The sequence below is a fragment of the Budorcas taxicolor genome, chromosome 5 (genome assembly GCF_023091745.1).
Source record: "Budorcas taxicolor isolate Tak-1 chromosome 5, Takin1.1, whole genome shotgun sequence".
NCBI lineage: Eukaryota > Metazoa > Chordata > Mammalia > Artiodactyla > Bovidae > Budorcas > Budorcas taxicolor.
The window spans coordinates 43,720,730-43,738,044 of record NC_068914.1 but is presented as its reverse complement, the minus strand read 5'-3'; the positions used below and the strand labels follow the sequence as shown (position 1 = coordinate 43,738,044).

General features: G+C 47.7%; 1 protein-coding gene and 1 non-coding gene across 2 annotated transcripts in view; one reads left to right on the top strand and one right to left on the bottom strand.

The window, feature by feature from the left end:
• The window catches only part of ABCB10 (ATP binding cassette subfamily B member 10), a 33,929-nt gene extending 23,351 nt beyond the window's left edge, over positions 1 to 10,578 (bottom strand). Inside the window, exons 1-2 of the mRNA XM_052640171.1 lie at positions 10,095 to 10,578; positions 368 to 568 (exon numbers count right to left, since the gene is read on the bottom strand). Of these exons, the coding sequence (XP_052496131.1) occupies positions 368 to 568; positions 10,095 to 10,578 (685 nt within the window). The remainder of the gene's footprint in view (positions 1 to 367; positions 569 to 10,094) is intronic.
• TRNAF-GAA (transfer RNA phenylalanine (anticodon GAA)) lies at positions 6,911 to 6,983 on the top strand. The gene has a single exon. It is a non-coding gene; the product is annotated as a tRNA-Phe (tRNA).
• Positions 10,579 to 17,315: the final 6,737 nt, after the last annotated feature.

The following is a 17,315-nucleotide window of genomic DNA, read 5'->3' as shown; positions in this document are numbered from 1 at the left end:
GGGTGTCAAGGGAACACACAGCGATACTGGGCAGCATCACCCGACACCACGTGCAGGGGCTGACCGGCGTGGGCAGCTCAGCAGGGATGGAGAGGGGAGGGATAGAAACGGTGTAACACACAGCGATACTGGGCAGCATCACCCGACGCCACCTGCAGGGGCTGCCCCCGGTGGGCAGCTCAGCGGCTGCGCACCACCACCCAACCTCCTGGAGACACACAGGCAACTGAGCTCTAATGCCGGAGAGGAGGGGTGAGCACAGAGTCCCTTGTCTACCACGGTCCCCAGCCTGGGGGTGCCAGAGCACAGGGAGCCCACGAGACCCGCCCCGCCCCACCCAGGCCGCCCAGGAGCAGGGTCCCGGCACCTGATGTCTGCATGAGGTAGACACGGACGGCATTGGCGGCGGCACCGCACAGGAACACGCCTCCGAGTGCCAGGCAGAGGCGGGTGAGGCTGGAGCTGCAGTCTGCAGAGGGGTTTGTGTAGATGACGTCAATGATCTTCCCCAGGAAGAAGGGGGCGGACATGGTGATGACACTGGACACCGCCAGAAACCCAACTGCAGCTGGAAAACACAAGCAACTCTCCGGTTCTTCGGTGCTTTGCCCAAGGAACAGGGCACTGAGTTCATCAGCTTCTTTCCCGAAAAAACTTTTCAGAGCGTGTGATGCTCAGATGCTGGGAGTCTCCTCCCTTTAGCTCCTGGACCCCTCACTAAAGAGGAGTGCCAGATCTGGTTCTGGGGCCATATCAGGCAGGGTGTCAGTAGGGGGCACTGATCCTACCCAAGTATCCAGACCAGACGACCTGGCTTCACCCTGGTCTGTTCCTCTCTTTTTCCCCAGGAGTAACTGAGAGCTAACCACAAAAATCCACTCTGGTCTCCCTCCTGCCTCTTGATCGAGGGGTTCAACTCAAATGACATTTTCCCTACATTCATGCTGTATGTAGTTACTCCTTGGCATCTAACTGCGTCTTAGCTTGAAGATCAAACTACACAGGTAAAGCTCTTGATTATGTCTAATATTTCACAAGACTGTAGGCTATGGAAAGCAGGTATGGGCATCCACTACATATGTGATACCTTCCTTCTTAATATGACTGCTTTGGGAAATAAAGTACCAGAGTATCACCATAATTATAAAAATATGCAAGAACACAACTGTTCACACTCCTTAAAAAAAGATGAAGGCACAGAATCCTTTCAGAAAAGAAAATATTGAGAAAATTTGATTAGGAACAGCATGTGTCACAGATAACTACATTCATAATAAGGAATGCAAATTTAACCACAAAGATGTATCATTTTTCATCTACTGGTTTGGCAAAGCTCAGAGTTTGACAACACCCTGTTAGGGAAGCTGCAAGGAAGCAGCATTTACACTGTTAGCAGCTATGCAAACTGGTACAGTCGCAGTGGAAGGTGATGAGATCCTACCAGTCAAAATGTAACTGCACACTCCCTTTCGTCCACCAATTCTATCTCTAACGTGTAGATACACTCCCATATGTGTATGCAAAAAAAGGTACACTCAAGTGTGTTCATTAAGGCATTGCTTATACCAACAAAAGATTCAAAATACTCCAAGCATTTCTTAGTGAAGAAAAGTTAAATCAATTATGGAACATGTATTTTATACATATTATGCAGTCATTAAAAACAATGAGGTGACTCTATGGAAAGCAACATGAGGCAATCCACTAAGACACACTGTTATTAAGAAAAGCCGAGAACACAAATGTCTGTGGGCCTTTTTTGCTAGTTGGTCCTTAAGTTCATGTAGGCACAAAACAACCCCAGAAATTAATTCAACCTGAAGCTGTGTACCCAACAGGCAAATGGCTCAGTTTGTATATGTTGTCTAAATGTCTGGAATGTACACCGGGTACCTCTCCACTGGCATCCACAGTTTAAGAAAGTAAATAGAAGCTTTCAAGGAGAATCATGGTTTCAGACCTGCATTGTGACCAAAGGCTCTGCCCACCTCCTCCTACTTCCTGTGGCCTTATCTCTCACATGTGTTCAGCCAAGCAGATCTCTTGTACATCTAATTCTGTTCTGACATGTGCTTGTTGGAGGCCCTAAACTGACACACCCAATGATCTTTCAAAAATAAACACACACATCCATATGTTTACCTTTACAGCTGGGCCATGGTCAAAGAACTTCCCAGGCAGCACTAGTGGTAAAGAATCCGCCTGCCAATGCAGGAGACAAGAGATGCAGGTTCGATCCCTGGATCAGAAAAGTCCCCTGGTGGAGGGCATGGCACCCACTCCAGTATTCTTGCCTGCAGAATCCCACGGGCAGAAGAGCCTAGTGGACTAGGGTCCACAGGGTCGCAAAGAGTCAGACATGACTGAAGCAGCTGAGCATGCACGCGTGCACAAAACATCTCCAAGGAAGTAACAAACGAGTAACAGTTTCCTTCTGCAGAGTGGCACCAGGTGCCTGGGGCAGGGTGCATATGTATGCCACTGTGAACCTTCCAAGTTCAGTCCTCCTGGGGCTCCCTCTGTCCCTCCTGACCCACCCCCTCCCCGCCCCCACTGCTAGCACCATCACTAAACAGTCAATGGCAAGGACCCTAAGTGGACACAGTGTGGGGGATGGGTGCTCCCAACACCCTGCAAATAGCTTCTCTGTGTCTTGCCTAAAGCTAACACTTCAGTGAAAGGCTTCACTTTTACAAAACCTTAATACAAAGAGTTAAGAGCAAACTCTGCCAATCGGTAGCTCAGCTGGCAAACAGCTCTAGGAGAAATATGAGCTTGTTAAGTCAGGAATACTGCCCAGACTCTCTCCCTCCTGGGGGTCTTCTAACACCTCCCCTCAAAGGGGGCCTGCTCTGCAACCCCATCTATAATACAAACCCCGACACACCTTTCATTCTCTTTCCGGCATTTCCCAGCCTTTGGGAAGTTTCACTTATCTACTGTCTCTCTCCATTAGGAGAAAAGATTTCTATTTTGTTCACTGTTATATCCTAACTGCCTACAGGGACAGGCATATAGTATAAGCTCAATAAATACTGGCTGGATGAATGAACAAACTGAACTTAGGCAAAGGAGGGAGAAAAGCATGTCAAAGTTCAACAACAGCCCAAAGAGAAATATAAGATCTGGTAGCTCGGAAAGTCTGTGTGGAAATGACTCCTTTACAGGAGCCAGGAAACCCGCGTACCTGACTGCATCATATAAACCTGGCCAAGTGCCCTTTTAGTTTGCTGTAAGACTCAGGATCTTGTTTCAAAACTCTGTGTTCCTGATAACTGTGCTCAGGAGGACTGAAAGCCCAAGGGTCCTGGGAGCATGTGTAGCTCAGGTTCTGCAGGGCACGGCCACGGAAGCCAGTGGCCTGGCGACCCGGGAATTAACCCAGAAGACCTGTTTCATCTGTCATCAGCAGGCAGTTTCTCTAGTCTGCTTCTTCCCTTCGGCAAATACTTCCGTAAGTGTAATGTATATGCAAAGTGCTACCAGAGCTCATCTCCCTCCCACCTCTAGTCTTCAAATTCAGTTATGATTCCAAAACAAGAACCTGTTCAGCATGAACACACACTAGTTCTTACATACTAATGATAATGATTACAAAGAGAAGGGAATCTGGCTGAATTAAACTTCGTTCCAGGGGCTTCCTGGTGGTCCAGTGGTTAGGAACCCACCTGCCAATGCGGCTGACATGGGTTTGACCCCTGGTCAGGACACTAACTCCACTTGCAGCAGGGCAGCTGAACCCCCGCGCCGCAACTACTGAAGTCTAGAGTCTGTGTTCCACAGCAAGCGGCCACTGCAGTGAGAAGTCCTCGCACCACAGCTAGAGGGTAGCCCCACTTGCTGAAACTAGGAAAGCCCACACGCAGTAACGAAGAGCCAGCAAAGCCAAAACAATCAATCCTAAAAAAACATCGTTTCAGGATCTCCCCTTTAAATTAAAAAAAATTATTACTGCCATTTGCCTCTTTCTTCTACAAGTTCAGATTAGTTCAGTCACTCAAGTCGTGTCCGACTCTTTGCAATCCCATGGACTGCAGCATGTCAGGCCTCCCTGTCCATCACCAACTCGTGGAGTTTACTTGAACTCATGTCCATTGAGTCAGTGATGCCATCCAACCATCTCACCCTCGGTCATCCCCTTCTCCTCCCACCTTCAATCTTTCCCAGCATCAGGGTCTTTTCAAATGAGTCAGTTCTGTGCATCAGGTGGCCAAAGTATTGGAGTTTCAGCTTCAGCATCAGTCCTTCCAATGAACACCCAGGACTGATTTCCTTTAGGATGGACTTGTTGGATCTTCTACAAGTTAAATGTATACAAAGTAAAAAAAAGAAAAAAATTATGCTTTGGGTTAGCTGGATTTCTGTTAAGATTTTACTACACAACACCATCTCTGACATTCATGAATCATGTATTTGCACCGCAACTATCCTCTCTGATTCCTCCCCAGACCTGATGAGCCAAGTAAACCACAATCCTTCTGGATATTCTCCATTTTTTCCCATGGTTCATTCAGCATTTGCTTACTCCTCTTCCTTGCCTGACTGTTACTGTCTCTTGACAGGTATTTTCAAGCATTTTTCTGTTACCCTAAGTCTATCCAGTCACGGCATTCAAAGAATGAGAACAATCTCCTTGAAAAGAAAGAAGGAAAACCTGAAAGGCAGGCTGCTCGGAGAAGGGCTGTGGCCAGTACTCAGGTCCTAGACCGGCAGGTCTGGGGGCAGCAAAGGTTGTACAGCCTGTCTACCACCACTAGACACAGGACACCGCTTTTAAGGACTCATCTGCCCACTGAGCTAGGCAGGTGCAGCAAGCCCCATGTCACTCACTGACTAAGGCATTAACTACCCACCACTATCTGAAGCATTTGCCACACACACTGTCTCCTCCAACAATGCTCTCACCATCCTCATTTTCCAGACAGGAAACTCAAGCACTTAGAGGGAGCTGGCACAAGGTCACCCAGTTCATCTACTGCAGAACCACATTCCGAGACAAAAATCTGTCTTCTTCATCTTCCCACAACCAAGCTGAGAAAACACCAGGGACCTCTGCTGGGGAGGGTGAGGCCAGCCAGGGAGCAGAAAGGCTGCAGAATGAAATGAAAGGACCTGAGGCTGCCCTGCTCCAGGCAAGAGGGGAACTAAGGTAAAGTGGAGAGGAGGGGCAGCGGGGATAGGATGGTGACAAGGAATGCAGGCCTTTTTAAGAGCTAGACTCCACAGGACCTGAGATTTGGGGAGACCTGGGGAGTTCTGAAGTTGGGACTGACAGGATCAGTGCCCTAGCTCTGTCATCTAGCTGTCTGACCTCGACTGAGTCATTCAAACTCTCTGCATCTCAGTTTATGCATCTAGAAGGTGGCAATAAAAATAACCTTTCCCTCAAGGAAATGTGAGAAATGACACACACACATGACGTCTCCAGCCCAGTGTCAGTATCAACGATGAAGTGAAGTGAAGTTGCTCAGTCGTGTCCGACTCTTTGCAACCCCATGGATTGTAGCCTACCAGGCTCCTCAGTCCATGGAATTTTCCAGGCAAGAGTACTGGAGTGGGCTGCCATTTCCTTCTCCAGGGGATCTTCCCGACCCAGGGATCAAAGCCGGGTCTTCCGCATTGCAGGCAGACGCTTTACCATCTGAGCCACCAGGGAAGCTAAATCAATGATAAGTATCCACTATTAACATACTGGGCTTTCTAGCTGGCACTAGTGGTAATGACTCTACCTGCCACTGGGAGATCCCTGGGTTGGAAGATCCCCTGGCAAAGGAAATGGCAACCCACTGCAATATTCTTGCCTGGAAAATCCCATGGACAGAGGAGCCTGGTGGGCTACCGTCCATAGAGTCGCAAAGAGTCAGACATGACTGAGCGCACACACAGTCTCTATATTACAGCTGGCACAGCAAGCAGTCAGGACCGACTGGTGCCCCTGCCAGCTGTGTCCCACTCTCCGAGAGGAGGGACAGAGAAGGAAAGGAGTGTTCAGTGTCCACAGAGAACACAGGAGTAGAGGGCCCAGGCAGGTGAGAGGCTGAAGTGAAGCAGCGTGGCAAGTAGCTAAGCTGGACAAGGCAAGAGGTAGAAAGGGCCGACAGTCAGCAGGAAGTGGAGCGCCAAGGAAGCCTCTGAGGCTGCGGAGTGACCTGGAGACAAAGGTCTGGGCAAGGCTAGAGTGCAAGCGACAGACGTGGCATCTGTGCCACAGTAACCACAATGGGCCTGCCCATGACTGGCACTTCTGTCCAGCACACACGCCATGCGAGCTGCCCACAGAACTTAAAATCTTCTAGTTGCCACATTAAAAAGAAACAGGTAATATTAATTTAATAACATATTTTATTTGATCCAATATATCCAAAGTATTAGTCATCAATGAACATTAAATCATAAAGAAAATTCACATTTTTTTCCCCATACTAAGTCCCTTCAATACTGGTATTTCACTTTTGAATCAATTCCGACTAGCACGTTTCACAGCACAGCTACAGGATGTTCAGGTTTTCTCTGAAATGTGGTATTTCCGAAGCAACTACACTTGAAGGCTTTCTGGAACAATTTTGTTTCCGAGGTTCAGCCTCATTGCCCCACCAGCACTATCCTTGTCAGAACTTTTCACTCCCGGCCTGAGCTACAGGATGCAGCCGTTCTAAGCACGCCTTGCCCTCGCCTTGCTTACTACACCCGCTGGTTTCATCAGTCTCTTCATTCTGGTCACTTAACGGTCTAGCTCTGTAATATTCAACTATGAATGTAGCAAAAGCTCCTGGCGGGCATCAGGTTCTAAGAACTGTCCTCATCTCAAACCACACAAGTCCTTATCTGTGTTTAAGTGAACAGCTTGAGGGTGGAGGGCTGGACATGCAACTTCCACACTTGACCAGTGACCCACCTGGGATATTGATATTCCCTGATAGCTCAGTTGGTAAAGAATCTGCCTGAAATGCAGGAGACCCTGGTTCGATTCCTGGGTCAGGAAGATCTGCTGGCGAAGGGATAGGCTACCCACTCCAGTATTCTTGGGCTTCCCGTGTGGCTCAGCTGGTAAAGAATCCGCCTGCAATCCGGGAGACCTGGGTTCGATCTCTGGGTTGGGAAGATCCCCTGGAGAAGGGAAAGGCTACCCACTCCAGTATTCTGGCCTAAAAGAACTCCATGGACAGTCCATGGGGTCACAAAGAGTCAGACACAACTGAGTGACTTTCACTTTCTTTCTTTCCACCTGGGAATTATGAGCAAGACAGTCCCCATGGTGCCCACTGCACCAAGACCCTCTATCACTGTCATCCCACTGCCCCCTCAGGCCCCGGGCTCACTCCTAGCTCCCAACTCCATGCATGGTGCTCCCACCCTCTCACTCACTGGACGCCCCAGCAGCCTCTTCTATCTGCCAGACCGGGAGCACAGCTCAGACCAGTCACCTCTTATCCCATCAGCCACAGGGGCCCCGCAGTGAGCTCCTTCATCTTTTAAGACTCCTGTGACCAAGACGATAAGACAAGTTATCAGTGAAAGATGACTGCAGAGCAACCTTGTAGGCCACAGCTGTTGGAAGATATCTACAAATTCCAACACAAAGTGAGACACAGGAGGAAGGGCCAAGGGGCGCATCAAGGACTGTGGTTCCTTCAGAAGAGAGACAGTCTTCAGCAGATACCCACAGGCGTCTCAGACGGCAGACCCTGTTTTTAAAGTTTCTGATACAAATCACGTAAGATCAAAGCTTTCTGGTCACACAGTTAAGGCAGCATGTTCAGCAAACTGCTGAACACAGATGAAAACACTGCTATTCAATCATATAGTTAAATTTCTGAAGAAGAATTTTTGTATTCCTTTCTCTAAAAATTAACAAACATTGGAATTTCTTCTCTTCAATTCAGCTTTTTTTTCAGCCTCTTGATTTAAAGTACACACACACACGTGCTCGTTATTTCCAGCATTACAAAGAGATGGGCCAACATCTAAGGCTGCTCCTACAAGGATAAGTTACAAATTAATGGCGATCCCCCTCAACATTCTCTTAATCTTACAAATGTCAACATTCAGAGTGGGTGCAACATAGTATATAGACAATAGTACATTGTCTTTTGAGGCAACCCTATGTCCTCATAAGGAGCTTTCATCATATTAAATACAATATGTATATATTGTTTGTTTGAAAAGTGAATTGAAAGTCACTCAGTTGTATCCGATTCTTTGTGACCCCATGGACTATACAGTCCTTGGAATTCTCCAGGCCAGAATACTGGAGTGGGTAGCCTTTCCCTTCTCCAAGGGATCTTCCCATCCCAGGGATCAAACTGGGGTCTCCTGCATTGCAGGTAGATTATCTGTTTGAAAGGTGGGAATAAATTAGTGTACCAAACCAAGACTTACTCCCTCAAATTATACATTCACACTTTTTCAAGGCAGCGAATCTAACTAGCTCCCCTTCTTAAAATAAAAGGAGGTACAGCTCTTGCTTCCTTAAAGGCTGTCTTCTGAGCAGGCTCACAGACAGGACATGTGGGAACAGGTACAAAGGTACAGGAGTGTGACCATGCGGAGAGGCAGGGTTGGGCCACCTATCATGGCCAGATGCATGGGCGCCACAGGGCCTGAGCCTGATACCTAAAACCTTTCTTGACATCTAAAATTTCGGAAACAAAACTGGGTTTCCTACACTTATTTTTAATTACATATGAAGATGATGGACACACCCTGCAGTGCTCAGGGTTTCTAAACTCAGGTTTCCACCTGGGCCTGGTCGGGCCATCCCTTATTCCTTCTTTGAAGGCACTCTTTGAAGGCTCTATTCTGTGCCACACACACGCTAAGGACTAGACACAGAAAGATGAAGCAGACACAGCTCTTTTCCCAAGAAGCTCATAGGCCAATGAGAACTCCTAGTCTCAAGTTTTTCTTTTAAAAGAGAAACAAGGAAAAAAAATTCCATCAAAAATACACACACAACCAAGTGACAAGATTATTCTCTTTATACCATGATACCAAGAACCCACTAAGCTGTAAAAGTCAGTGAGAGGTAAAATGTTTCCATTCTGTTGCCCTCCTCTACCACACCAGCCTGCCCTATATTACAAATCGTTCTCTAGGACTATCCTTCCTAAAGCAACAGATTTGTAACAAAAAATGTGGGATTCTTACCTGCTTCAAGTCTAAGAACATTACAAACCCTCTTTCGCAACCCTCATCAAATCTGCAGTTTTATCTCTAGTCACATGATCTTTTCATTAATGCCTCTCCCCGACTAAACTGCAAGCCCCAGCAGGAGCAGGAACCAGGTTTTCTTCTGCTCATCAATGAAACCCAAGGGCCTAGGACACAAGACTCAATGTTTATTAAAAGAAATGAAGATTTGGAGAAACCTCAAAACCATTTAGATCTTACAAGGACTTTGCATTTAAACATTTCTCCATTTATGGCTAAAAATGAGACTATACAAAATCTGAATTTTGTTTCTAAAAATATTCATTTTTACTTTCTAAAATTACTCAGTTAAGATTTAGTTGGGTTGTGATCTGCAGTTTCTCAACCCTTCTAGAGTTTACCAATCACTGACCATAGCCAGTGCTGACTCTTCTGAAGAGCTTAATAACTTCCTGCCTACCACACAGTGAGGCAAAAACGGGACAAACCTGAAAGGTTTACATTGTTTTGCTTCACGGAGTAAAAATAATGTTAGCTGCTTAAGAAATTAACCTGAAACAAATAACGTGTATGTGTTTTTTTTTTAGTGCAAGTGCATATTACAAAATAGGTTTTCTAGAGTCTACGATTAATTTTACAGACAGGGTAAAAACAAACAAACAACCCAGGTCACTTGAGAACGCTGACAAAGTAAAAGCGAAACGGACTTGCCGACTCTAATAAGGAGATGCCTCTCCACTTGCATAATATGCTACAGATTGTCCGCGCACCTGCGGACCCACACCGCTACAGCAGGCGCACTCCGTCCGTACCTCCAGGGAGGACGCCCAGGTCCTCTTCACCGATTCCAATGGCCCCAGGCCCCCTGCTGCCCCCTCAGTGCCCCTCTCGCCGGCCTCGGACCTCGCACGTAAGGTCGCCGGTGACCGAGAGGAGGGCCCTACCTGCCAGCCTCCGGCGCTCGGGCTGCGCCAGGCTCAGGAGCTTCTGCGCCTCCGAGCGCCTGGCCGCCGCGGGCCGCAGCAGCGGGTCGTGACCGGGAGTCGCCGCGGCCGCAGGCAAGGCCGGCCCGCGCCGCCAAGCCTCTCCCGCGGCCCGCGCGACCAAGGTCGAGCAGCCAGGGAGCGCTGAGCGCGGGAGCCTGGAGGCGACGGGCCCGGCGAGCGCCCAGCACCTAGACAGCCCGGGGGGCCGCGCCCAGAGCGCCAGGAGCCGCGCCAGGCCCGCGCCGCCCGCGGGGCCGCCGGGACCCCCGCCCGCCCACCGCCGCGGGGCTCGCGCGGCCCAGCCCCCCGCGAGCACGGCCGGGTGCACGCCCCCAGGCCTCGCAAACGCCGGGTACGTCGACAGCGTCCGGGTCTCGGGGGAGCGAGCGGCTGCGCCGCGCCTCAGGAGCAGTCGCAGCGGCCAAGCCGGGGGCCCGCGCATGGCGCCGCGTCCGACCGTGCGCCTCGCTCCGCCGGCCCCTCCGTGCGCCGCCGCCGCTCGCCCGCCCGGTTAGCCGCCCCCGCGCCCGCCCCATCCCCGCCCGCGCAGCCCCGCCCCGGGGCGCCGAGTCCGGCCCCGACCACCCCGGGGGCCCCCGCCCGTCCCCGGCGCCTGTCGGCAGCGCCCCCCACCGGGCAGCCCAGAGCCCAGCGCGCCGCCCGACCCGCGGTGGAAGAGGCGGAAGAAAGCGCCTTGGACCGCCGCGCTTGCGCGCTGCCCCGCGGGGCGCAATGCGCGCCCCTGGACCGCTCGGAAGAAGCTGGGAGCGGCGCGGCCCTCTGGTCACGCCGGCGCGCGGGAGAGCGCAGGAGCGATCGCACGTGCCCGGCTTCTGACCGCAGCGGGCTACTGGTGTTCGCGGGCTTGGCGGAGGGTGAAACTCGGGTAGCTCTGTGAGGAGAGGGGTCCTCTCATAAGGTGGACAGACGTGCATTGAGCGGAGGTGGCCCGGGTGCGCCGGCTGACTGCTTCCCGGTAAGGCCAGGCAGAACGCGCGCTGTGTAATACCCGAGTGCGGAAAGCCCAGATTAGGGTCAAAACCCACCCGGACACAGGGACTTCACGGCCTGACATCCGTACTCTAGGGCCTGGTCCTTATCTAAGAATAATGTTTTAGGAAAAGTGGATAGCTTTTTGTTGATCTGTCAGTATTTTAAAGGCTGGGACTCGGATGAGGCCAGTGAAAGTGAAACATTGCTTCAGTTGCAATATTTATGGATTCGGGGGGGAAAAATGGTTAATAATCAAGATAAATATATTTTAGTTCAAATTTTAAAAAAATCAAAATTAATGCAAAAATCCATAATGAACAATGTATCAAAATTTCAAATGAAGGATCTGTCCCTGCACTTGGGCAAGCCTACCTCTCTCTCTCACATTGATCCCAGCCCTCAGAGTTTTGTTTACAAAATCAAGAAATTAGCAGCTTTGTTTGCAATTTGTTTCAATTTTATTTTTCTTTAGAATACCATTTATCTTGATTACTGGAGCTATTTAGAGTTTCCCTAAATTTTGCCTCCAGGAGAGTGCCTCACTTACCTACCTGGGGCCCTGGTAGGTAAGGAGTGTAGGACTTTTGAGATGAAGTACCCATAATGGAGAGGTAATGTAGGATTAAATCCCGCCCTAAATCCTGTGAAGACAACAGGAATCCTCTAAATTCTATCCTCTAAATTCCAACCTCTTGAACATAGAGGGGCATGGAGTCCATAGTTCACCACTCCACCCCCACCGCCTCTCCCTGGCGTCTACCTTCTAGAATGCAAGGTGTAATGTGACTGAAGCTTACACTGCTGATTTATAAGTAAGCAAGTCCTCCTGAGGTTTTGTTAGATGACTTATGAAAGCAAGGGAGATATAGTGCCGAATACCCCACATCAAGTCAAATAATGACCTCCCAGTGGGAGAAAAAGTGACAATTTTAATTCAAGTCTAATCTTCCTCTTCTTTTCTCTTTTCTACTTCCCAGAAAACTGTTGCTCCTACTGTCTGGGAAAGGTGAGACTGGCTTTTTCTTTCTGCCTTCTCCAGAATGAAGTCCAACATTTTCAGCCAGCACTCTGTGGGGTCTGGAGTCAAAAAAGAAAATACCTGAAGTGTAGCTCATGAAGATACCATAACTCTCTGTGTTGCCTGCACTTCTAACAATCAGTCAGATGATAATCTGAAAATTATCCCTGACAAAATTGTCATGCTTGGAAAAAACCCCCACCCACCTATCATATGATATACAAGCAAGATTTTTTTTATTTACTAACATAGAATCTAGAGAAAACATCCACGATTCTTTCAAAAAAACACAGTGGGGGAAAGAAGCAGGGACTAAATATGGCTAAAGGATCATCTGGACTTATATGGTCATCACACCAAAAAAAGAAAAAGAAAAAAAAGTGTTCAGTCCCTCAGTCATGTTCCACTCTGCAACCCCATGGACTGCAGCATGCCACGCCTCCCTGTCCATCACCAACTCCCGGAGTTTACTCACACTCATATCTATTGAGGCAGTAATGCCATCCAACCATCTCATCCTCTGTCATCCCCTTCTCCTGCCTTCAATCTTTCCCAGGGTCGCAGCATCAGGGTCTTTTCCAAGGAGTCAACTCTTCGCATCAGATGGCCAAAGTATTGGAGTTTCAGCTTCAACATCAGTCTTTCCAATGAACATTCAAGACTGATTTCCTTTAGGATGGACTGGTTGAATCTCCTTGCAGTCCAAGGGACTCTCAAGAGTCTTCTCCAACACCACAGTTCAAAAGCATCAATTCTTTGGTGCTCAGCTTTCCTTATAGTCCAACTCTTACATCCATACATGACTACTGGAAAAACCATAGCCTTGACTAGACGGACCTTTGTCGGCAAAGTAATGTCTCTGCTTTTTAAAATGCTGTCTAAGTTGGTCATAACTTTCCTTCCAAGGAGTAAGCGTCTTTTAATTTCATGGCTGCAATCACCATCTGCAGTGATTTTGGAGCCCCCCAAAATAAAGTCTGCCACTGTTTCCACTGTTTCCCCATCTATTTGCCATGAAGTGATGGGACCAGATGCCATGAGCTTAGTTTTCTGAATGTTGAGCTTTAAGCCAACTTTTCACTCTCCTCTTTCACTTTCATCAAGAGCCTCTTTAGTTATTTACTTTCTGCCATAACGGTGGTGTCATCTGCATATCTGAGGTTATTGATATTTCTCCCGGCAATCTTGATTCCAACTTGTGCTTCTTCCAGCCCAGCATTTCTCATGATGTACTCTGCATATAAGTTAAATAAGCAGGGTGACAATATATAGCCTTGATGCGCTCCTTTCCTGATTTGGAACCAGTCTGTTGTTCCATGTCCAGTTCTAACTGTTGCTTCTTGACCTGCATACAAATTTCTCAGGAGGCAGGTCAGTTGATCTGGTATTCCCATCTCTTTAAGAATTTTCCACAGTTTATTGTGATCCACGCAGGCAAACGCTTTGGCATAGTCAGTAAAGCAGAAGTAGATGTTTTTCTGGAACTCTGTTGTTTTATCAGTGATCAAACAGATGTTGGCAATTTGATCTCTGGTTCCTCTGCCTTTTCTAAATCCAGCCTGAACATCTGGAAGTTCACGGTTCATGTACTGTTGAAGCCTGACTTGGAGAATTTTGAACATTGCTAAAATGTGAGATGAGTGCAATTGTGCAGTAGTTTGAGCATTCTTTGGCATTGCCCTTCTTTGGGATTGGAATGAAAACTGACCTTTTCCAGTCCTGTGGCCACTGCTAAGTTTTCCAAATTTGCTGGCATATTGAGTGCAGCACTTTCACAGCATCATCTTTTAGGATTTGAAATAGCTCAACTGGAATTCCATCACCTCCACTAGCTTTGTTTGTCATGATGCTTCCTAAGGCCCACTTGATTTCACATTCCTGGATGTCTGGCTCTAGGTGAGTGATCACACCATCATTGTCTGGGTCGTGAAGATTTCTTTTGTACAATTCTGTGTATTCTTGCCACCTCTTCTTAATATCTTCTGCTTCTGTTAGGTCCCCGCCATTTCTGTCCTTTATTGAGTCCATCTTTGCATGAAATGTTCCCTCGGTATCTCTAATTTTCTTGAAGAGATCTCTAGTCTTTCACATTCTATTGTTTTCCTCTATTTCTTTGCATTGATCGCTGAAGAAGGCTTTCTTATCTCTCCTTGCTATTCTTTGGAACTCTGCATTCAAATGGGTATATCTTCCCCTTTCTCCTTTGCTTTCACTTCTGTTCTTTTCTCAGCTACTTGTAAGCCCTTCTCAGACAACCATTTTGCCTTTTAGCATTTCTTTTTCTTGGGGATGGTTTTGATCCCTGCCTCCTGTACGATGTCACTAACCTCCATCCATAGTTCTTCAGACACTCTGTCTATCAGATCTAATCCCTTGAATCTATTTCTTACTTCCATTGTATAATTGTAAGGGATTTGATTTAGGTCATACCTGACTAGGGTCCATCTAGTCAAGGCTATGGTTTTCCTAGTAGTCATGTATGGATGTGAGAGTTGAACTGTGAAGCAGGCTGAGCACCAAAGAATTGATGCTTTTGAACTGTGGTGTTGGAGAAGACTCTTCAGAGTCACTTGGACTGCATGGAGATCCAACCAGTCCATTCTGAAGGAGATCAACCCTGGAATTTCTTTGGAAGGAATGATGCTAAAGGTGAAACTCCAGCACTTTGGCCACCTCATGCGAAGAGTTGACTCATTGGAAAAGATTTTGATGCTGGGAGGGATTGGGGGCAGGAGAAGAAGGGGACGACTGAGGATGAGATGGCTGGATGGCATCACTGGACATGAATCTGAGTGAACTCCGGGAGTTGGTGATGGACAGGGAGGCCTGGCGTGCTGCGATTCATGGGGTTGCAAAGAGTCGGACACGACTGAGCGACTGAACTGAACTGAACTGAATGGTCTAGTGATTTGCCAACTCTAAGTACACACACAGACAAACACACACACATATATCCAATATATTGGTTTGGCCAAAATGTTTGGGTGTTTCAATAAGATATTACAGGAAACCTGAACAGATGTTTTTGTCAATCCAATATATTGGCAACAATAATATATATATATACACACATATATATAATGCATTTCCCATTTTAAAATAAGGATAGGCCTTCCTTGGTGGTCTAGTGGATGAGAATCTGCCTGCAAATGCTGGGGACTTGGATTTGATCCTTGGTTTTGGAAGAATCCACATGCCTCAGAGCAGCCAGTCCCAGGCACCACAACTGCTGAGCCCTTGTGCTACAACTACTGAGCCTGTGCACTCTAGAGCCCATGGGCCACAACAAGAGAAGCCAGCATGAGAAGCCTACAGCCACAACTAGAGAGAGCCCAACCAGAGCAATAGAGACCTAGCACAACCAGAATAAACTAAAAATAACAATAACTTCTCATTACCTTTTTAGAAATTAGCATAAAATCCCTTGGCCACTGAAAAGAGCAAGAAATGTTCTAAAATGTGTTCGGGAAAAAAGAAAACAAACCACTTAGATGTGAATGGATCAATAGTACAAAATTCCTCAGGAAAACAAGGAAAGGCTGCACATTAATTCTGAGAAAACAAGCAAAAGTTCAAATGCTATGCACAGTGAGACAGAGGACTCTTGGTGGAGAGATAACTGAACCAAGTAGCAAAATCTGGCCTTCAATGAATAGAATGTTGAAAGGTTAGGTGGCCAACAGGTGTCAGATTCAAAAAGGACGTGTTTTGGTCGAAACTTGAGATCAGTTGAGATTAGTTCAGGGACAGCTCCACCTGTGGGTTTTTGTCTTTTTAAAAAGGCGGCAAGGGGGACAGTAGGAGGGGGCCCCCCGCAAGGCCCAATAGCCCAGGAAGTGGACAAATCTCCCTGGCCTACAGTCTGACCTGTAATCTGATTGTGGGGGCGGCGGGGAGGCGGGGGTGGGGGGGGGGGTCATTTCACCTTTCTTAGTTCATTTCTTTTTTTCTTCAGTTTGCAGCTCATCCTGTCAGGGACAGGGTGGCAAGGTGATGATTGAAAGAGGAGCATGCAGTTCAGTGAATCACAAATGAGGAAAGGGGTAGGATCCACCAGGGGCAGAAATGCTTTGTAAGTTCCTCTGAAATCTAAACTTTTGGTAACTCCTCCGCATTGTGTGCTTACAGCCAACGCCCATATGGCTCAGGTAGGCTGAATGCTATGGATAAAGAAGGTGTCAAAATCTTGACTTTCACCTTCTCTCACCTATCCCAAAATAATCTAGTGAAAGGTTGTTATGGATTAAATTGTGTCCCTTCATAAAAGGTATGTTGAAATCCTAAACCCCAGGACTTCAGAATGGGAGCTTACTTGGAAATGGAGTTGTTGCGGATGTAACGATGAGGTCATATTGGATTAGGAGTGGTGTATCCTTATAAGAAGATGGCCCTGCAAAGACAGAGACCCACAAGGAAGATGCCCTGTGAAGACAAAGCAGATATGGCAGTTATACGGCGGCACACCAGGGAATGCCAGAGATGGCCAGCAAGTCACTAGACGCTGCCAAGAGGCAAGGAGGGACTCTTTCACAAATTTCAGAGGGAGCATAGCTCTTCAAAAACCTGATTTCAGACTTCTAGCCTCCAGAACCATGAGACAGTAAATCTGTTTTAAGCTATCAAGTTTTTGTTTTTTTTAAAAATTGTATTAAGGTAGCTCTAGGAATGGAGAAGGCAATGGCAACCCACTCCAGTACTCTTGCCTGGAAAGTCCCATGGATGGAGGAGCCTGGTGGGCTGCAGTCCATGGGGTCTAGAAGAGTCGGACATGATTGAGCAACTTCACTTTCACTTTTCTCTTTCATGCATTGGAGAAGGAAATGGCAACCCATTCCAGAGTTCTTGCCTGGAGAATCCCAGGGATGGAGGAGCCTGATGGGCTGCCGTCTGTGGGGTCGCACAGAGTCGGAGACGACTGAAGCGACTTAGCAGCAGCAGCGGCTCTAGGAAAGTAATACCAAAGTCAGTGTCTCATTTGATACTGCAGTAGATGCTCACTATTTGTCAACTTCCTCATTTTTGGCCTCCCCACAACCCAACTGAATTATTCAGGCTACTTTAAACCATCAGTTTGCATATCCCATATGCTACAGTGCTTAACTTTGTTTTACTAACAGTATGTTCAGCAGCTCTCCAGATTTTAGGCTACACAAAGAACCTTGCATGAT